Source organism: Pan paniscus, chromosome 1 (assembly GCF_029289425.2).
Source record: "Pan paniscus chromosome 1, NHGRI_mPanPan1-v2.0_pri, whole genome shotgun sequence".
Lineage (NCBI taxonomy): Eukaryota > Metazoa > Chordata > Mammalia > Primates > Hominidae > Pan > Pan paniscus.
Genome location: NC_073249.2, coordinates 149,346,925 through 149,365,417, shown reverse-complemented (window position 1 = coordinate 149,365,417; position 18,493 = coordinate 149,346,925). Strand labels below are relative to the sequence as shown.

The following is an 18,493-nucleotide window of genomic DNA, read 5'->3' as shown; positions in this document are numbered from 1 at the left end:
GGCCACACCACTTTACATTCCTACCGACAATGCGTGAGAATTTCAATTTCTTCTCACCAACACTTGTTATTTTATGGGTTTTTTTGATAGTGGCCATCCTAATGGGTGTGAGGTGGTATCTTATTGTGGTTTTGATTTGCAGTTCTCTAATGATTAGTGACATTGAGCATCTTTTCATGTGCTTTAAATGAAGTTGTTTTCTTTTTGTTGTTGTCTAGTTGTAGGAGTTCTTTATATATTTTGGATAGTAACTCCTTATCAGATATATGACTTACAGATATTTTCTTTCATTTGATAGGCTGTCTTTTCACTCTTTCGATTGTGTCCTTTGATGCACAAAAGCTTTTCATTTTGGTGTAGTCCAATTTATCTATTTTTACTTCTGTTGCCTGTGCTTTTTGTCCTGTACAAGAAGTTATTACCTAATCCCCATGAAGCCTTCCCTCCGTATTTTCTTCTAAAAGCTTTGTAGTTTTAGCGCTTATATATTTAGGTATTTTGATCCAGTTTGTTTGTTTGTTTCTTTGTTTGTTTGTGACGGAGTTTCAGTCTGTCGCCCAGGCTGGAGTACAGTGGTGAATCTTGGCTCACTGCAACCTCTGCCTACCAGGTTCAAGCAATTCTCGTGCCTCAGCCTCCCAAGTAGCTGGGACTACAGGCACATGCCACCACGCCTGGCTAATTTTTTTGTACTTTTAGTAGAGACGGAGTTTCACCATGTTGCCCAGGCTTGTGTTGAACTCCTGGCCTCACGTGATCCGCCTGCCTTGGCCTCCCAAAGTGCTGGGATTACAGGCGTGAGCTACCATGCCCAGCCTTGATCCATTTTGAGTTAATTTTTTATATATGGTGTCAGATTATTTTGCATATGGATATCTAGTTTTCCCAATGCCATTTGTTGAAAGAATATTTTCTCCTACAGAATGATCTTGACATTTATGTTAGTCCGTTTGCATTGCTATGAGGAATACCTGAGGCTGGGTAATTTATAAAGAAAAGAGGTTATTTTGGCTCATGGTTCTGCAGCCTGTACAGGAAGCATGGCATTGACATCTGCTCCTGGTGAGGCCTCAGGAAGCTTCCACTCACAGCGGAAGGTGAGGGAGAAGCCAGTGCATCACAAGTTGAGAGAGAGATGGCAGAGGCCCCTGATGCTTTTCTATAATCACATCTTCCATGAACTTAGAAAATGAGAACTTAGTCATTACCACGAGGATAGCACCAAGCTGTTCATGAGCAATCTGCCCCCATGACCCAAACACCTCCAACTGGCCCCACTTCCAACACTGGCGGTCACATTTCAACATGGGATTTGGAGGGAACAAATTCCAAACCATATTAGCATCCTCGTGAAAAATCATTTGACCATATATATGTGAGAGTTTATTTTTGGACTGTCTATTCTATTGGTCTATATATCTGTCTTTATGCCTGTACCACATTCTTTTGATTACTGTAGCTTAGTAATAAGTTTTGAAATCAGGAAGTGTGAGACCTCCAGCTTTGTTGTTCTTTTTGGTGATTGTTTTGGCAATTCAGGGCCTCTTGAGATTCTATATGGTTTTAAAATGATGTTTCTATTCCTGGAAAAAAAATTAGGATTTTGATAGGGATTACATTAAATCTGTAGATCACTTTGGGTAATATCGACATCTTAGCAATATTAAGCCTTCCATGGATTGTTTTAGATTTTGTTTATTCTAATCTTCTAGCCAACGTCTAGGCTGTGGATAAGTCCCTAGGGATACATTCTAAGTAATTGAGGAACAGGAGTATTTTTCTTACACCACCTTAGAATCAAGGCCTGTGCAGGGCTGGGGGGTTGGAGGGGAAAGGAAGAGGAAGGTGTGGTACAACCGTTGAGAAGCTTCCTGTCTATGAGGATTGGCAGTTGTGTAAACACGACACTAACATACAATTGTAGATGTGTAATAACTGCTGCAGGGTCAACAGTGTTTCAGGCTTTTCCCACTTACCTTGCCCTTGAACTTAAGGTTAGAAGAGCTCTGAGAGACCCTCCAGGAAAGTCAGGACAGGTCCTGCGCGTGTTTGGAAGTGATGGGAATAAAAGTCTTTTTTTTTTTTTTTTTTTTGATACGGAGTCTCGCTCTGTCGCCCAGGCTGGAGTGCCGTGGTGCGATCTTGGCTCACTGCAAGCTCTGCCTCCTGGGTTCACGCCATTCTCCTGCCTCAGCCTCCCAAGTAGCTGGGACTACAGGCGCCCGCCACCACACCTGGCTAATTTTTTGTATTTTTAGTAGAGATGGGGTTTCACCGTGTTAGCCAGGATGGTCTTGATCTCCTGACCTTGTGATCTGCCCTCCTCAGCCTCCCAAAGTGCTGGGATTACAGGCTTGAGCCACCTCGCCCGGCCAAGTCTTTTTTTTTTTTTTTTTTAATTGCTCTGAGAGGTGGTAGAACATTCTTTTGAAACCCTCAAATGATCGAGGACAAGATGTATAGTAAATAAATAAGGTCTCTCTCTCTCTCTCGGTCAACAACAAAATTAAATTATAATCCTTATTCTTCTTTGGGGAATTTTAAAATTGAGTCTGAAGGCAAACCCCAGAACTTAGGCCTATGGGGTTCCACACCATTTTGAGCAATGACAGCCCTGGAGCTTCCCAAGGTGGAATCATTAAAGCATGTCACTCATGTACTCTGGAGTCAGAAAATCTAGGTTTTCACCTGTCATTTATTATGGAGATAATAATACCTGTTAACACCTATTTAAAAGGTTTTGTAAACATCAGATCATATAACATGCATAAATGTCTTCTAAGCTATAAAAGTTTATAAACTATTATCTAGTTTAGCATCACTCATTTGTTGATCACACCTCATACAAGCCTCTAAAATTCCTGCTCCATCACCACTTCCTCCTTTGCTTAAAACCCAATTAGGGTGAGCTCAGAGCTCTACGCAGCCCATTGGTCTGTCCTCTGGCGTAAGTATGAATTCAAATGGTCCATGTGATCTTCCCTAAAGTAAAGCAAAAAACTTCCTCTCCCACTGTGGTCCCCGTTCAGACCGGTTTTAGAATGTGGCAGAGAAGAAGCCTAACTAGAACTAAGGAACAAGAAAGTCATCAACATGGTGACTGGACAGTTACACTCAATGCTAAAATTCATGATTCCATTTCAAACAACACACAGGTGACACATTTCATTACTGAGCATATAACCCTTAAGTGAGATTTTAGACATCTACAAAGATGATTTGTTACATACTGCTAGGAGGAACTTACAGAGACCAAGAGTGACATTGATTTGTCCCTGGGTACAGTAACTTTAGAAGATTCTAGTATCAATTAAGCAGGTGTGCAAGAGAACACATCCAGCCCTCCAGAATGAGCTCCTGCTTTAAACCTGACCCGATGGCCGGGCACGGTGGCTCACGCCTGTAATCCCAGCACTTGGGGAGGCCGAGGCGGGCAGATCACCTGAGGTCAGGAGTTTGAGACCAGCCAGACTAACATGGCGAAACCCCATCTCTACTAAAAATACAAAATTAGCTGGGTGTGGTGGCACATGCCTGTAATCCCAGCTACTTGGGAGGCTGAGGCAGGAGAATGGCTTGAACCCAGGAGGCAGAGGTTGCAGTGAGCCAAGATCGCACCACTGCATTCCAGCCTGGGCAACAGAGTGAAACTCCATCTCAAATAATAATGATAATACTAAAACCTGACCAGATGAACAAAGATGCTACAAACGCAGAATGAGCTACTGTTGACTCCTTAATGCCCTGCAGGGCCCTTCATTTGTAGCTCCCCTCCAAATTACAAGCAAGAAATTCATTTGAAATTTGACAAAGACAAATGCAGACATCTGATTTTCCCCAGAGATTCAAAGTAATCAGCTTGGTTGAAAGCATAGTATTTCCCCTAGTGCATCAGGCCTGCAACTATGTTTGAGGTCCATTCAAGCCTGGAGAGGTTTTAACCAGCCCGCAAAAATCTCACCAGCCTTTCTGTGTCACCGAGATTGATGCGTCCGATGCATTGGACCATCAGTTCCTTTAAAAATTCAGTTAGTTAGGCTGACACTTGCATACCTGTAGCTGAGTTCTCCGAGATACAAGGTCCTTTGAGGATTTCCTTGGACACTGCATATGACATCGCTAAAAATCAAATGCAAACTAATGTCCACAGCTTAAGGGTAAGTCTATGTGTGGTTTCTGTTACCTTCCTATCTTCTATTCCCCAAGCTGGTTTTATTCCTGTTGAATTACAACCTACACCTTCAGTTTACAGAATGATTACTGGGGGAGGGGCTGTGTATATGTACATGTATGTAATGCATGTATGCATGTAGATGTGTGTAACGAGGCAGAAGGAATATTAGGGAGGAGGAGTCAGGGTTTCTGATCACCATCCTCATTCCCCACTCCAGCTGAGAACCCCTGGTTATAGTGACTCTGGTGTGAACAGGCCTGTATTTGGAGCCTGGCTTTGTAATTCATTGGCTGGTAAGCAAGTCAGCTAACTTTGTAGATCTCCGTCTCCTCTTCTATATAATGTTGGTTGGAAATACATACCTCAGTGATTGTTGGGAAGATTGGATGGGATCCTTGACAAGTGCCTTTACACATTTATAAGCCTACATATGGTGTTCAATAAATCTTTACAGTTTTTTTTAATAATGTGTATTTTTTCTGACTATAAAAATTATATGGTATGAAACAATACACAAAAATATAAAACAAAGAATAACTAACCACCCAGTGATAATACCTATTAACATTTGATGTATGTTCTCCCCAAGCTTTGTTCTGCCTGTTTTTGCTTAGTTAAAATCATACAGAACATAGGAATAGTAATTATTTTTTGAGTAATTACAATGTGCCAGAAACTGAACTTGATGCTTTACACATTTCATTTGATTAATTTTTACAGTACTACTTAATAGGTGTTAGGAACCCCATTTTATAGGTTCTTTTTTTTTTTTTTTTTTTTTTTTTTTGAGACGGAGTGTTGCTCTGTCCCCCAGGCTGGAGTGCAATGGCGTGATCTCAGCTCACTGCAACCTCCGCCTCCTGGGCTCGAGTGATTCTCCTGCCTCAGCAGCTGGGATTACAGGCGCCCACCACCACGCCCAGCTAATTTTTGTATTTTTAGTAGAGATGGGGTTTCACCATGTTGGTCAGGCTAGTCTTGAACTCCTGACCTCGTGATCTGCCCACCTCGGCCTCCCAAAGTGCTGGGACTATAGGCGTGAGCCATTTTATAGATTCTTACCGTCTTGAGAAGGGCTCTGTGCTTAGCCTGACTCCCTGGTGTGAAATCGAAATGCTTTCCAGTATTAAGCCAATCTCATACTCAACACTAGCCAAATTAACCACATATTAACAGAAGTCATATTAACAAAAGTCATATTAATGGAAGTCATATTAACAGAAGTCATATTAACGGAAGTCATATTAACAGAAGTCATATTAATGGAAGTCATATTAACAGAAGTCATATTAATAGAAGTAGAATGCATGGGTTTGCTCTTGGCTTTTCCCTCCCAAAAGACTCTTAGCTGAAATTCTGCCTTTAGCCAGAATATGTACATAACTCTTGTGGAGGTGGGAATGATGGCTTCACAGTGATCCCTCTGCCTTACTACTCTCAACTATCTCATGACACTTCATTGACAGAACCAGTGTTTCTGTTTATAAGTGTATTCTAATCTTCAGAATGAGCTCTTAACGCACACACACGTGCACATACGCACACACACACAAAGTTTGAGTCTGGCCAAGGGAATGTCCAGTTGGTGTGTTCTAGTTGTTTAGAATTGTGGGGAGCCCTGGAGGCCACATAGGATTTTTCACTTGAGATGTTTCTGCTCTCTTCTGATTCCCGGTTCACTGCAGAACTTAGAGCTGCGTAATGGTGTGTGGGGGGAGAAGGTATATATCAATTGAGTAGTATTACTACCATTAGGGTTGTGTATTCAGGAATACTGGAATGACCCAGATATTCCTCCTCTAGTGAGGTTCCCCCAAGGGGACATACCTCAAGGTGAGAGCAAATGAGAAATAGGCATGCCACTTTCTTTTCAGCCAGGGCCCTTTCCTGCCAGCGCAGGGAGACTCTGGTAAACATGCTGCAGCATGCGACTTAGGCTAAAAGCCTGAGTGAGGCCGCTGACTCTTTCTAGACCTAAATCTGACCAGTGGGATACTTTACAGGTCAAAAGGATGACTATGTTGCCAAGCCCACCTTAAATAACATTAGCTCCCATTTATGTAGTGTTTGAAGTGAGTCAGGCGCTTTACATGTACAAACTCATTTAACCCTCACAATAGTCCCATGAGTCAAACACTGTTATTATCCTCATTTTTAAATGAGGAAACTGAGGCATACACCAAGAATAAGATAGTTGTTATTCTCAACAAAGAGAGTTCCTGGATGGCATGGAGAGCTCCTGCCCACTGGTAAACGTGGCCTAACCCCCATTCTGACTTAATCAGAAGAAAACTAAGGTGGAGGTGGAGTCAGAGGGCAGGAGGGCAAACTTCTCCTCCCGCTCCACTTGCTGGAAGGACCAAAGCAAAACCATGATCACAGTCCACAATGCTCATGTCCTTGTGCTGGTGGGCTGCCCTCATGCCCTGAGGGGTGCAAGGATGAGTGTGGTCCTGTGTCCGGAAATGGTGGGTTCTTGGTCTCACTGACTTAAAGAATGAAGCTGTGGACCCTCGCGGTGAGTGTTACCGTTCTTAAAGGCAGCGTGTCCGGAGTTTGTTCCTTCTGATGTTCGGATGTGTTCGGAGTTTCTTCCTTCTGGTGGGTTCGTGGTCTCGCTGGCTCAGGAGTGAAGCTGCAGACCTTCGCGGTGAGTGTTACAGCTCATAAAGGCGGTGTGGACCCAAAGAGTGAGCAGTAGCAAGATTTACTGCAAAGAGCGAAAGAACAAAGCTTCCACAGTGTGGAAGGGGACCCCAGCGGGTTGCCACTGCAGGCTCGGATCTGGCCCCACCCACATCCTGCTGATTGGTCCATTTTAGAGAGCTGATTGGTCTGTTTTGACAGGGTGCTGATTGGTGTGTTTACAATCCCTGAGCTAGACACAAAAGTTTTCCAAGTCCCCACCAGAGTAGCTAGATACAGAGTGTGGACACAAAGGTTCTCCAAGTCCCCACCAGAGTAGCTAGATACAGAGTGTCGATTGGTGCATTCACAAACCCTGAGCTAGACACAGGGTGCTGATTGGTGTGTTTACAAACCTTGAGCTAGATACAGAGTGCCGATTGGTGTATTTACAATCCCTTAGCTAGACATAAAGGTTCTCCAAGTCCCCACCAGACTCAGGAGCCCAGCTGGCTTCACCCAGTGGATCCTGCACTGGGCCACAGGTGGAGCTGCCTGCCAGTCCCGCGCCCTGCGCCCGCACTCCTCAGCCCTTGGGTGGTGGATGGGACTGGGCGCCGTGGAGCAGGGGGCTGCGCTCCTCGGGGAGGCTCGCGCGGCGCAGGAGACCAGGGGGAGGTGGGGGGGAAGGCTCAGGCATGGCGGGGGCTGCAGGTCCCGAGCCCTGCCCCGCGGGGAGGCAGCTAAGGCCCGGCAAGAAATCGAGCACAGCAGCTGCTGGCCCAGGTGCTAAGCCCCTCACTGACCGCGGCCGCCGGGCGGGCCGGCCGCTCCGAGTGCGCGGCTCGCGGAATCCACGCCCACCCGGAACTCTGCGCACGCGCCTGCAAGCGCTGCGCACAGTCCCGGTTCCCGCCTGCGCCTCTCCCTCCACACCTCCCTGCAAGCTAAGGGAGCCAGCTCCGGCCTTGGGCAGCCCAGAAAGGGGCTCCCACAGTGCAGCGGCAGGCTGAAGGGCTCCTCAAGCGCGGCCAGAGTGGGCGCCAAGGCGGAGGAGGCGCCGACATCGAGCGGGGGCTGTGAGGGCTGCCAGCATGCTGTCACCTCTCAGTCCCACTAGATCCCAAGAGACAGCAGAGGCGGCTTCTGAAAAATAAAATAAGTGAGTAGGCACCCCACCCCACTCGCTCCCTTTCCCACGGCCCCACCCTCCTCTCCTGGTTCCATTTGGCCCACTCAGCTTCTTGCCCAAACCTCATTCTGAAGGTGCTGGCTCTCTCCATCAGGGTGAGGTCACCAAGCTTTGGGGTTACATATATCTGCTTCAGGCCTGTCACTCACTAGTCCCTAGTGACCTTGGGAAGGTTAACCTCTGAGGGCCTCCATTTCCTCATCCTTAAAGTGGGAATAATCATACTTCCCGGCAAGGGCGCCAGAGGGCTTATGGGATGGCTGTTTGTAAAGCCCTTAGCACAGTGAAGCATAGCCAGCTGCTGAAATGTTGCTGATGGCATCTCAGCAGTCCTTCCAAGGGCGCTTGTGCTCTAACTAAGGTCCCCTGAAAACCAAAGGCCATGGAGAATCCAGTGATGCTGGTGCCAGAGCCCCAGGGTGCCAGCAGGGTGACGTTGGGGGCAGGCCAATGTCCCCAAGTCTCTGATTCATTCAGCCAAGGGCAGAGTTCTCTGCTCGCCTGCTTACTTGATGTTGAAGACTAACCACAGTCTGGTGAAAACAGAGCAGAGCTAGGAGCCAGACAGCTACTCCAAGGGACTTTCTAATGATACATAGCGAAGCATTTTGAAAAAAATTAAATAGTATCTCATTGAAACATTTCAAAAAATTTTAGGTATTAAAAACAAATGGTTCAGGTCACTTCCAAATAGAATAACTGATCGATAGCTTTTTATATAGGAAGAGAGTGCTGATTCCAGGAGAGAGAGGTTAGGTCAAACCCCCTAGTTTTGGCACAGGAAAATGGCTTGTCAGAGTAGCTTCTCAAACTATGATGCTGTGAAGACTCACTTAGGGATCTGGTTAAGATGCAGACTCTAGGCTGGGTGCGGTGGCTCACACCTGTAATCCCAGTACTTTGGGAGGCTGAGGTGGGTGGATCACTTGAGGTCAGGAGTTCATGACCGGCCTGGCCACCATGGTGAAACCCCATCTCTACTAAAAATACAAAAATTAGCCGGGTGTGGTGGTGCACACCTGTAATCCCATACTTAGGAGGCTAAGACAGGAGGATTGCTTGAACCTGGGAGGCAGAGGTTGCAGTGATCACATCACTGCACTCCAGCCTGGGCTGCAGAGCGAGACTCTGTCACCAAACAAAACAAAACAAAACAAAACAAACAGATTCTGCTTCAGCAGGTCGCATGTTGTGCCTGAGAGTCTATATTTCTAACAAGCTTCCAAATGACATGCTGCTGGTCCGCGGGCCACACTTTGGGAATCAGTGTGGAAGAAAAAGCTACCTCTCTGCCCCGTGCTTATTTTGGTCTAAAAGGTCATTTGCTGCCGGCTCCTGCTCAGTGACATATAATCTCTGTTTGTACCTGTGTCCCTGAACTATCTTTCCTGTCCCCACGAGTGGCCTGAAAATGACCCAACAATTGGAAAAATCGCCTGGCTGCCTCATGCAACCCTAACCCAAAGTTGTTTCAGGGAGAACATTAAGCCGCCTCCCAAGCTCGCCCTCTGCTGGTAAACAAGGGTCATTTTTTTCCTAAACCCTCACCCAGCCTTTCTTGCTGCACAAATGCTCTTTTTTTTTTTTCCTTCCAATTAATACAGACAGAAAAGTCGCATGACCTATTCCAGAGGTTTATTGCACTGTTGTCGATTTTGGAGAATGTTTCCACTCTGTTCCTTAAAGTACACCCCTCAGAGGAGGTAGATAAATGTTTGACCAACACTGTCTGGCAACTCACGATATTGTGAGTTCTCCATATTGCCTAAACATCCTCTTCTTGACTGAACTTTGTTCTCATCCCACCCCACACACTTTCTACGGTGGTGGCAAGCCTTCATTTACTCACAGCTCGAATGTGGCAAGGTCAGGGGGAGTAATGGTTTCCTTTGATCCAGGGTTGGAGGAGGATGCAAAGTAAGCATGTCCCAGAGACAAAAGAACATTTAAGAGAAGGATATGGAGATGGGGAGACTCATACCACAGATCATACCACCATCACTCATTCATTAAAACATTTCTTCATCACCTACTGTGTGCAAGACTTGGGACTAGGAGCAGAGAATTCTTAATCCCTGCACACAGGGAACCTAAGCCTCATAGAGGAAATAAGCCTAACAGTGAATCGTTAGTGAGTGTCTGCCGTATGCCAAGGAGCATACGTACGTTACCTTATTTAATTTTATTTCATCCTCACAGCAATCCTATGATCATCCTCATTGTATGAATGAGAAGACTCAGATGCAGAGAAGTTGAGTCAGACTTCTAGTTAATGAGGAAGTCAGTTTAAATGAACAATATGTAAGTCTGGCACAGTGGCGTGTGTGTGTAGCCCCAGCTACTCCGGAAGCTGAGGCAAGAGGATCACTTGAGTCCAGGAGTTCAAGACTGTATAGTGCCCTATAATTGTGCCATGAATAGCCATTGCACTCCAGCCTGGGCATCAGAGCGAGACCCCATCACTTACAAAAGAAAAGAAAATAAAAACTTTAAAGAACAATTTGTTATTATCTCTCGTGGTTCTGGAAGTTATGGGGCTCAGCGGGCTGGTCCTCACTTGGGGTTCCTTATGCAATTGCACTCAGACAGTGGCTGGGGCTGAGATCCATGTCTGGAGCCAGGGCTGGGATATCTAAAACAGCTGGGGGCTGGTAGGGCATCTCCGTCCACATGGCCTCTCCACATGGCTAACTTGGGCTTCCTCTCAGCCTGGCAGTCTCAGGATAGTTGGACATCTTAGATGGCAGCGGACTCCCCACTGCAGCAAGTGTTCCACAAAACCAGACAGAAACTGCAAACTTTCTTGTGACCTAGACTCTAAAAGCATGGACATTATTTCCGCTACAGTCTGTTGGTCAAAATAGTTACAGGTCAGATTCAAGGTGTTTCTGTGTCTCAGTGGGAGAGTAGCTTACAAGTAAAGTGAGATAACGAATTGATGAAGCCCATCCTGGAGACAAGTCATGACACCAGGGTTTGACCCTAAGCAGCCTGATTCCAGCCCCTGTGTGCTCAAGCATTATGCCCCACTCACCTGACACAGTACAGGCACAGCCACAGAATGCCACCTGTGGCTGTTATAAGATATCACAGTGGCTTGAAGGAGAAGTGATTAGCTGTGCCTCAGGTGGTCAGGAAAGGCTTCACATTAGAGGAAACACCCCCTCACACATACATACTCCTTTCTTCTCAGTGCAGAAGAAGACAGACAGTGGCTGCAGTGGGTGGCATATACGCGTCTGCATCACGTGAGGTGGCCTAAAAGCTGAGGGAAAGAGACAGCTCTGAGGCAGTGTGTGGAAGGGAACTGACCTGGAAAGGGGGAGCTATGGAGTCCAGTCCCAGCTGCACCACAGTGTAATGCTGGGACCTTGAAGGGAACCAGAAGGCCAAGAAAGGAAAAACCAGAGGCCCTGGGCCTTTCCAGAACATCAGCAGGGTGAGGTTTCTGACTGTGTTGTGCTCCACTCCCATCTCCAGATTGGAGACCCACAGTTGGTGATCTGTATGGACTGCTCGGCAGACACCATGACCAACCGCCTTCTCCAAAGGAGCCGGAGCAGCCTGCCTGTGGACGACACCACCAAGACCATCGCCAAGCGCCTAGAAGCCTACTACCGAGCGTCCATCCCCGTGATCGCCTACTACGAGACAAAAACACAGTTACACAAGGCGAGTCACTTCACTTTCTCCTCTGAAATGAGCTGCTTACCTTTTTTTTTTTTTTTTTTCCAAGAAAAGAGAAAAAGCTGAGAACATTTTATTTAAGGGATCTGGGAATTAGAACTCTGTGCAGCTGCAGCACTGGGGCCAAAAGGCCCAGCACAGTGGCTCATGCCTGTAATCCCAACACTGTGGGAAGTCAAGGCGGGTGTATTGCTTGAGCTCAGGAGTTCAAGACCAGCCTAAGCAACATAGTGAGACCCCTGCCTCTGCAAAAAATTAGCTGGGTATGGTGGCACATGCCTATAATCCCAGCTACTCAAGAGGCTGAGGTGGGAGGATTGCTTGAGCCCCAGAGGTGGAGGCTGTAGTGAGCTGAGATTGTGCCACTACACTCCAACCTGGGCAACAGAGCAAGACCCTGTCTCAAAGAAAACAACAAGAATTTGGACCAAATTATGAATCCCTTACTCTTCACTTCTATTTCAATCAAAATTAAATATCTGTCATATAGACCATAAAAAGGTGGTCATATAATTTTCACAGATCCCCTTATAGTTGCTGAAAACAACTCCTTTTTCCCAAAAAAGAGAGAGAGGGAGAGAGGAAGGGAAGAAGGCAGGGAGGGAGGGAGGCATGGATGAGACATAGGCTCTGCCACTGACTCTGGACTGTGAGATTATTCACTAGAGCTAAGATTCAATGACTTTGAATTTCTATAATTTTACATCATTCACATTGGTTCTTGGCTCCTTTGCCTCAATTTCTTGTGATAACCAACATTTTTAGAAGAAGCTGCTTATGGGGCCAGGAGAGCAGGTAATTAAGTAAAACAATGAAGATAGTGTGAGGAAATGAGTGTATCAACCTAGTGATCATGAGCTCTCTGCTGAGTCACCATCCGTTTTATGAATTTGGGAAAACTGCCCAGTCCTCATCCTTCCACTCATCCCATAACTATGTATCAGGCACCCATAGTCCATCAATTGCACTAGTGGTTTGGATGCAAATAAATAAGATTCTTGAATCCTTGCAAAGCTTAGGGTTTCAGTAGGAGAGAGAGACAAATGTGTGATCACACAATGAGATCAAAGCAAGCACAGAATGTGTGGCAAGGGCCCTTTCCTCCAGTGTAAGGGGAAAGGAAAGGATCCAGGAAGGTGGCCTGAGGAGGACTCGGCTGAGTCTCTGAAGTGGGGGTGCACACCACTCCAGAGAAGCCCCAAGTGGAGAAGGTCAGGAAAACCAAGTAACTCCACGAGGCTGTGACATAAAGTGCCAAGGCAAAGAGGGATAAGAGATGGAGATGGAGAGGCAAGCAAGGACTAGATCAAGATGGATCATATGTAGGAGCAAATAATTGTCCTGTGAGTGATGGGAACTACCAAAGGGGCAGGAATAATCAGGATTTCAATCTAGAAAGCTCAATTCATCATCCTTATGCGGAATGGATGCAAGAAGGTAAGGCTAGGAGACCACTGAGAGACTAGAACAGTATCCAGGAACAAATCCATAAGGATGACAGAGTGAGCTTTTGTCCAGGAACAAAATCCTGAGGACTCGAACCGGAGAAGGGAGAGTGGGATCTCTTGCTGTTCACAGGATAAGAGACATCATCAATAAATAACAAACCTGTCTCTGAGGAAGCTACATTACTGATTCCTTGGGGGGAAAACCATTGATAATGAATTCTTATCTTCTAACTCTGTTAATGGTCCGCTTTCCAGAATCCTAAGAAACACTGGGTATAGAAGTCTGAAAGATGCCTCTGCATTTAACTGAGTGTCAAATATGTGGCATGAGAGACATCATCCCCTACTTCCGCATCCATGGCCATTGCTAGTTGATCCCAGCACTGTTTCTCAGTAAGCAGGTGTGGCCTGAGAATGTTTGTCAACACAGCACTCCGGGCAGCTACTGCCAATTAATAGGACTTGATGTGCAACATGAGACTTATTTGTTGTGCTTTGTATAACCTCTGGCTGCCACATTTTTAAAATAAAGACTTCGATCTTTAATAACAGGGCCAAGTGCAATGGCTCACACCCGTTATCCCAGTTCTTTGGGAAGCCAAGACAGGAGGATTACTTGAGTCCAGGAGTTTGAAGACCAGCCTATGCAACATTTCGAGACCCTGTCTCTCCAAAAAATGCAAAAATTAACTGTACTTGGTGGTATATGCCTGCGGTCCCAGCTACTTGGGAGACTGAAATGGGAGGATCACTTGAGCCTGGGAGGTCAAGGCTGCAGTTTGCCATGATCGCACCACTGCACTCCAGCCTGGGCAACAGAGCAAGACTGTCTCTCAAAAAAAAAAAAAAAAAAAAAAAACAACAACAACAAAAAACATAAAACAAGCAAAAGTGTTTTTGTTATATAAGAGCAATGTCTTAAGAATTCAGGGCTGCAAAGGCCTTTCCAAAATTAGATTGTCTAGTGATTTCCACCTTTTGAGCAGCCTGGAACATACACAGAAGTTATCCAGGTAGAAAGATTTCTTCCATCTGGGCACGGTGGCTCATGCCTGTAATCCCAGCAGTTTGAGAGGCCAAGGCAGGCTGATCTACTGAGGCCAGTAGTTCAAGACTAATTTGGCCAATACGGTGAAACCCCATCTTTACTAAAAATACAAAAATTAGCCGGGCATGGTGGTGCACGCCTGTAATCCCAGCTACTCGGGAGGCTGAGGCAGGAGAATCACTTGAATCCAGGAGGCGGAGGTTGCAGTGAGCCGAGATCGTGCCACTGCACTCCAGCCTGGGTGACACAGGGAGATTCCATCTCAAAAAAAAAAAAAAAAATTCCTGGTGTGGTGGCGCGTGCCTGTAATCCCAGCTACTCAGGATGCTAAGGCAGAAGAATTGCTTGAACCCAGGAGACAGAGGTTGCAGTGAGCTGAAATCGCGCCACTGCATTCCAGCCTGGGTGACAGAGAGAGTCCCTGTCTCAAAAAATCAAAAAAAAAAACAAAAAAAAAAAAAAAGAAAGAAAGGTATTTCTTCCACTTTTAAGATTTGTAAAGGTGGGAAAATTCCTAAGTAATTCAGGATTTAACCACTTTTAGAGTTGGAAAATCCCTCTTAGCTCTCTGTTGTATTATTCCAACCTGAATTCTACAAACTCACAAATGACTGCTCATGAGTACAGGATTGAGTTCTCAGACAAATCTGATTTCTGGAATCTTCCTTAGAGCTTTCTAAGTTAGTGGTGTCCAAAAGACCAGATTACAACACATTTAGAGATCTTCATTGGCTTTTATTCATGATTCTAGAATTGGGCAGACCTCAGGACCAGAAAAATGTTTGAAGAATAAGCCACATGGTCAAGCAATATTTATGTTTAGAAAACAGAAGTGAGGAACTGAGGTTAATTAGTTACAGCCTTATGTGAATCAGCTGGCTACCTACTATTGACTTAAGCTCAGCTGCTGGAACTACCAAAACTCAGCCATCTGTTACAGTGTGTACATCCAAGTTGTTTGTTTCATTTAGCACGGATGACTCCACGTTGGTTCGGTCTGTTGGGCCCAGAACGGGAGCCTAGTCCAAACCAATGGCCTCCTACAAATTTTATTTAATGGTGGAAAAGAGGTTTGCAGTCCCCTGGCTCATCTCTTCAACTTCCCCTGCATTTTGGAGATGCTGGCTGCTGGGTGCATGGTGAGGTAACATTATGATCCACTGCACAAATATGTAAAACCTCTCCAGCCCGGACTGCAGAGCAGCGTGAGCTTCAGCCTTCAGGACTCCCAGAGAGCCTCAGGGAGGCTGCTTCATCCCACTGCCCCTGCCCAGGGCCATCCCCTACCCACACAGCTGCAAAGATGAACAGTCCCCCCTACACATCTAGCACAGAAACAGTGTGTGCTGGGCCCAGGAAGCTGAGATTTGTCTGCAGGTACCTGTGGGGTTTGCCAGTAGCTAGGGTGACAAGAGCGGGGACTGCAGGAGAAGCAGGGGAGGGGACAGGATTGTTTGCCGCTGGAGAGGGAGAAAGCCGCTGGCCCACTCTGTTGTCTGGCCTCTGGGTTTTTGCCCAGTCCTCCTGCATCAGCTTAATCTCCCTTGGTTTCTAAGTAACAGCTTGTGGCCTGTTCCTGTGATGCTGTTTGGATTGTTTGCCCCTCCTCCCTGTTGTTTTACTGGACCCAAGACAGGGCTGCTCACCCAAGAGGACCTCTGGGTCACTTAAGGAGCTTTCTTAAAACTAGGTGGGGCTGGTGAATGCACTTCAAGAAAGCAAGTGAGATGAATCAGCAGTTCTGTGAGATTTATTTAGGAATTAAAGCCACAGTGGGGGCCAACCCATGCAGCCCACAAATAGGCCACAAGCACCGCCCTCAGGCCTCTACCCAGCAATGCTGACATTGAACCCATCAGCTGACGCCCTCCATCCCCCACTCCATGACAGTCAGCCCTTTGGCCACCAGCTAGCTAAGGAAAGTGCAGCAAAATTTCAAACAAAGATAATTTTTAAAGCAAAGCAGAATTTATACAGCCACTCCCTTATTCTTTATGTCATCATAATGCCATCCTTGTACAATAAAGTTAGAACTTCTTGTAACGTGCACACCAGAGATGGAAGTATACGTGATACAGGTGTATCCCTTTCTGCCTGTTTTCCTCCCTCTCATAAAGCAGAGGTTTGCCCTGCATCTGAGAAAGAATTAGAACAGAACTTTCCTCCATTTCATCCCCCACCTCCCTACACTTGGGCCAGGCAGCATTCACCAGTCATGGCACTTCCTACCAAGTCTGAATGCTGCCTCAGAAACTTGCTCAACACAGCAGTATGGACCATCACCCCCAACTGACTAGAATTAGCCTACAAGAAGAAGTTTTCTTTCACCTTAGTGAGATAATTTATTATGGCATAAGTAACAGAAATGTAGCATTTGGGGATGAAAAGCACAGCTACCAGCCAAAGACTCCCTGGGGGATGGCGGGGGGAATATGGGCCTGTGCATCAGAAAGCCCCAGGCACACTTTCATCAACTTCGGTGAGTCATTTTACTGCTTCACCTCTCAGTTCTTCTTCCTAAAGTGGATAGAACACGATCTACTAGAATTGACCAAGTCTATTATTATAAAAGTAACACATACTTGCTTTATAAAATATAGAAAACTGGTCAGGTGTGGTGGCACATGTCTATAATCACAGCAGTTTGGGAAGCCAAGGAGAGTGTGGGTCACTGGAGCTTAGGAGTTTTTTTTTGTTTGTTTCTTTTTTTTTTTTTTGAGATGGAGTCTCGCTCTGTCGCCCAGGCTGGAATACAATGGTGCGATCTTGGCTCACTGCAACCTCCACCTCCTGGGTTCAAGCCATTCTCCTGCCTCAGCCTCATGAGTAGCTGGGATTACAGGCACCCACCACCACACCCAGCTAATTTTTTGTATTTTTATTAGAGACGGGGTTTCTCTTATGTTGGCCAGGCTGGTCTCGAACTCCTGACCTTGTGATCTGCCTGCCTTGGCCTCCCAAGGTGCTGGGATTACAGGCGTGAGCTACCACGCCCAGCCAGGAGCCTAGGAGTTCTTGACTATCTTGGGCAACATGGCAAAACCCATCTCTACAAAAAATACAAAAGTTAGCCAGGCGTGGTGGAACACATCTGTGGTCACAGCCACTCAGGGGACTAAGGTGGGAGGATTATTTGAGCCCAGGAGGTTGAGGCTGCAGTGAACCAAGATAGTGCCACTGCACTCAACGGGCGAGATCCTGTTTCCAAAAAAAGAAAAAAGAAACAAAGAAAATATAGAAAACTAGGTAGTCCCACCACTCAGAGGCAAACACTGTGGAGCGTTTTCACCACATCTTTTTGCTGTGAATTTTAAAAACATGATTGTGATTGTAGGTAATACTGAGCCAGACTCTGGTTGTAGGTAGCAGGTGCCAACTCCCGCTGGCCTAACCTGAAACACAAAACTTCATTATAAGGTTAGAAGACTCAAGGCTGAGGCACAGCAGGCCCTAGAAGGCGTGTGGGATCAGGCCTAAAAGGCTCACAGTGCTCCCCACTGCTTCACAAACACTGTTTCCTTCTCTCTAAGCTGGGTTTTTTTTCTTTCTCTGGCTTACAAGCCAGAATATGCCCACCTGACAGCTTTCGCATTTGCACATTACCACGGCACTCTGATTCCCAGCTCCAGATTCCTGAGAGAAATGAGGTGGTTGGCCTTGCTTTGCTCATGGTCTCCTTGGCCCTCTTAGCTATGGACAGGCAGCTGGGGTCACAGGGAGCTTTTTTGTTTTTTTCTGTACTTTATTGAGTGCATATGGTATGTGTGGGACACGACACTTGGTGCTGGGGACACAGCAGTCAACGTGACAAAGCCCCTCACTGAAAAGAGAAAAACAGGCCAGGCACGGTGGCTCACACCTGTAATCCCAGCCCTTTGGGAGGCCAAAGCAGGCAGATCACAAGGTCAGCAGTTCGAGACCAGCCTGGCCAACATGGCAAATGTCTCTACTAAAAATATAAAAATTCGCTAGACGTGGTGGTGCGCATATGTAGTCCCAGCTACTGGGGAGGCTGAGGCACGAGAATTACTTGAACCCGGGAGGCGGAGGTTGCAGTAAGCCAAGATCACGCCACTGCACTCTGGCCTGGATGACAAAACGAGGCTCGGTCTCAAAAAAAAAGAGCAAAACAGTATACAAGAAAATAAAGCAACCGCTAACAAGTTCTGTGGATAAAACAAAACAGAATGCATTGTTGGGAGTGAGCACCGTGGGCAGCTGTTTGGAAAGTCTGAGGAGGTAGCATTTGAATTAGGACCTGACTGATATAAACATGGTTACCTGGGACTCTTCCCTGTGAAGCAGATGGAGGACAAGGA

The 18,493-nt window shown here is 46.3% G+C and overlaps 1 protein-coding gene across 3 annotated transcripts in view; it reads left to right on the top strand.

Annotated features, from left to right (window-relative positions):
* The window catches only part of AK5 (adenylate kinase 5), a 280,519-nt gene that overhangs the window by 244,648 nt on the left and 17,378 nt on the right, over positions 1 to 18,493 (top strand). For all 3 annotated transcript variants that reach the window (XM_008959931.5, XM_003807785.6, XM_063607211.1), the window contains exon 13: positions 11,472 to 11,663. In XM_008959931.5, coding sequence (XP_008958179.1) covers positions 11,472 to 11,663 — 192 coding nt within the window. The remainder of the gene's footprint in view (positions 1 to 11,471; positions 11,664 to 18,493) is intronic.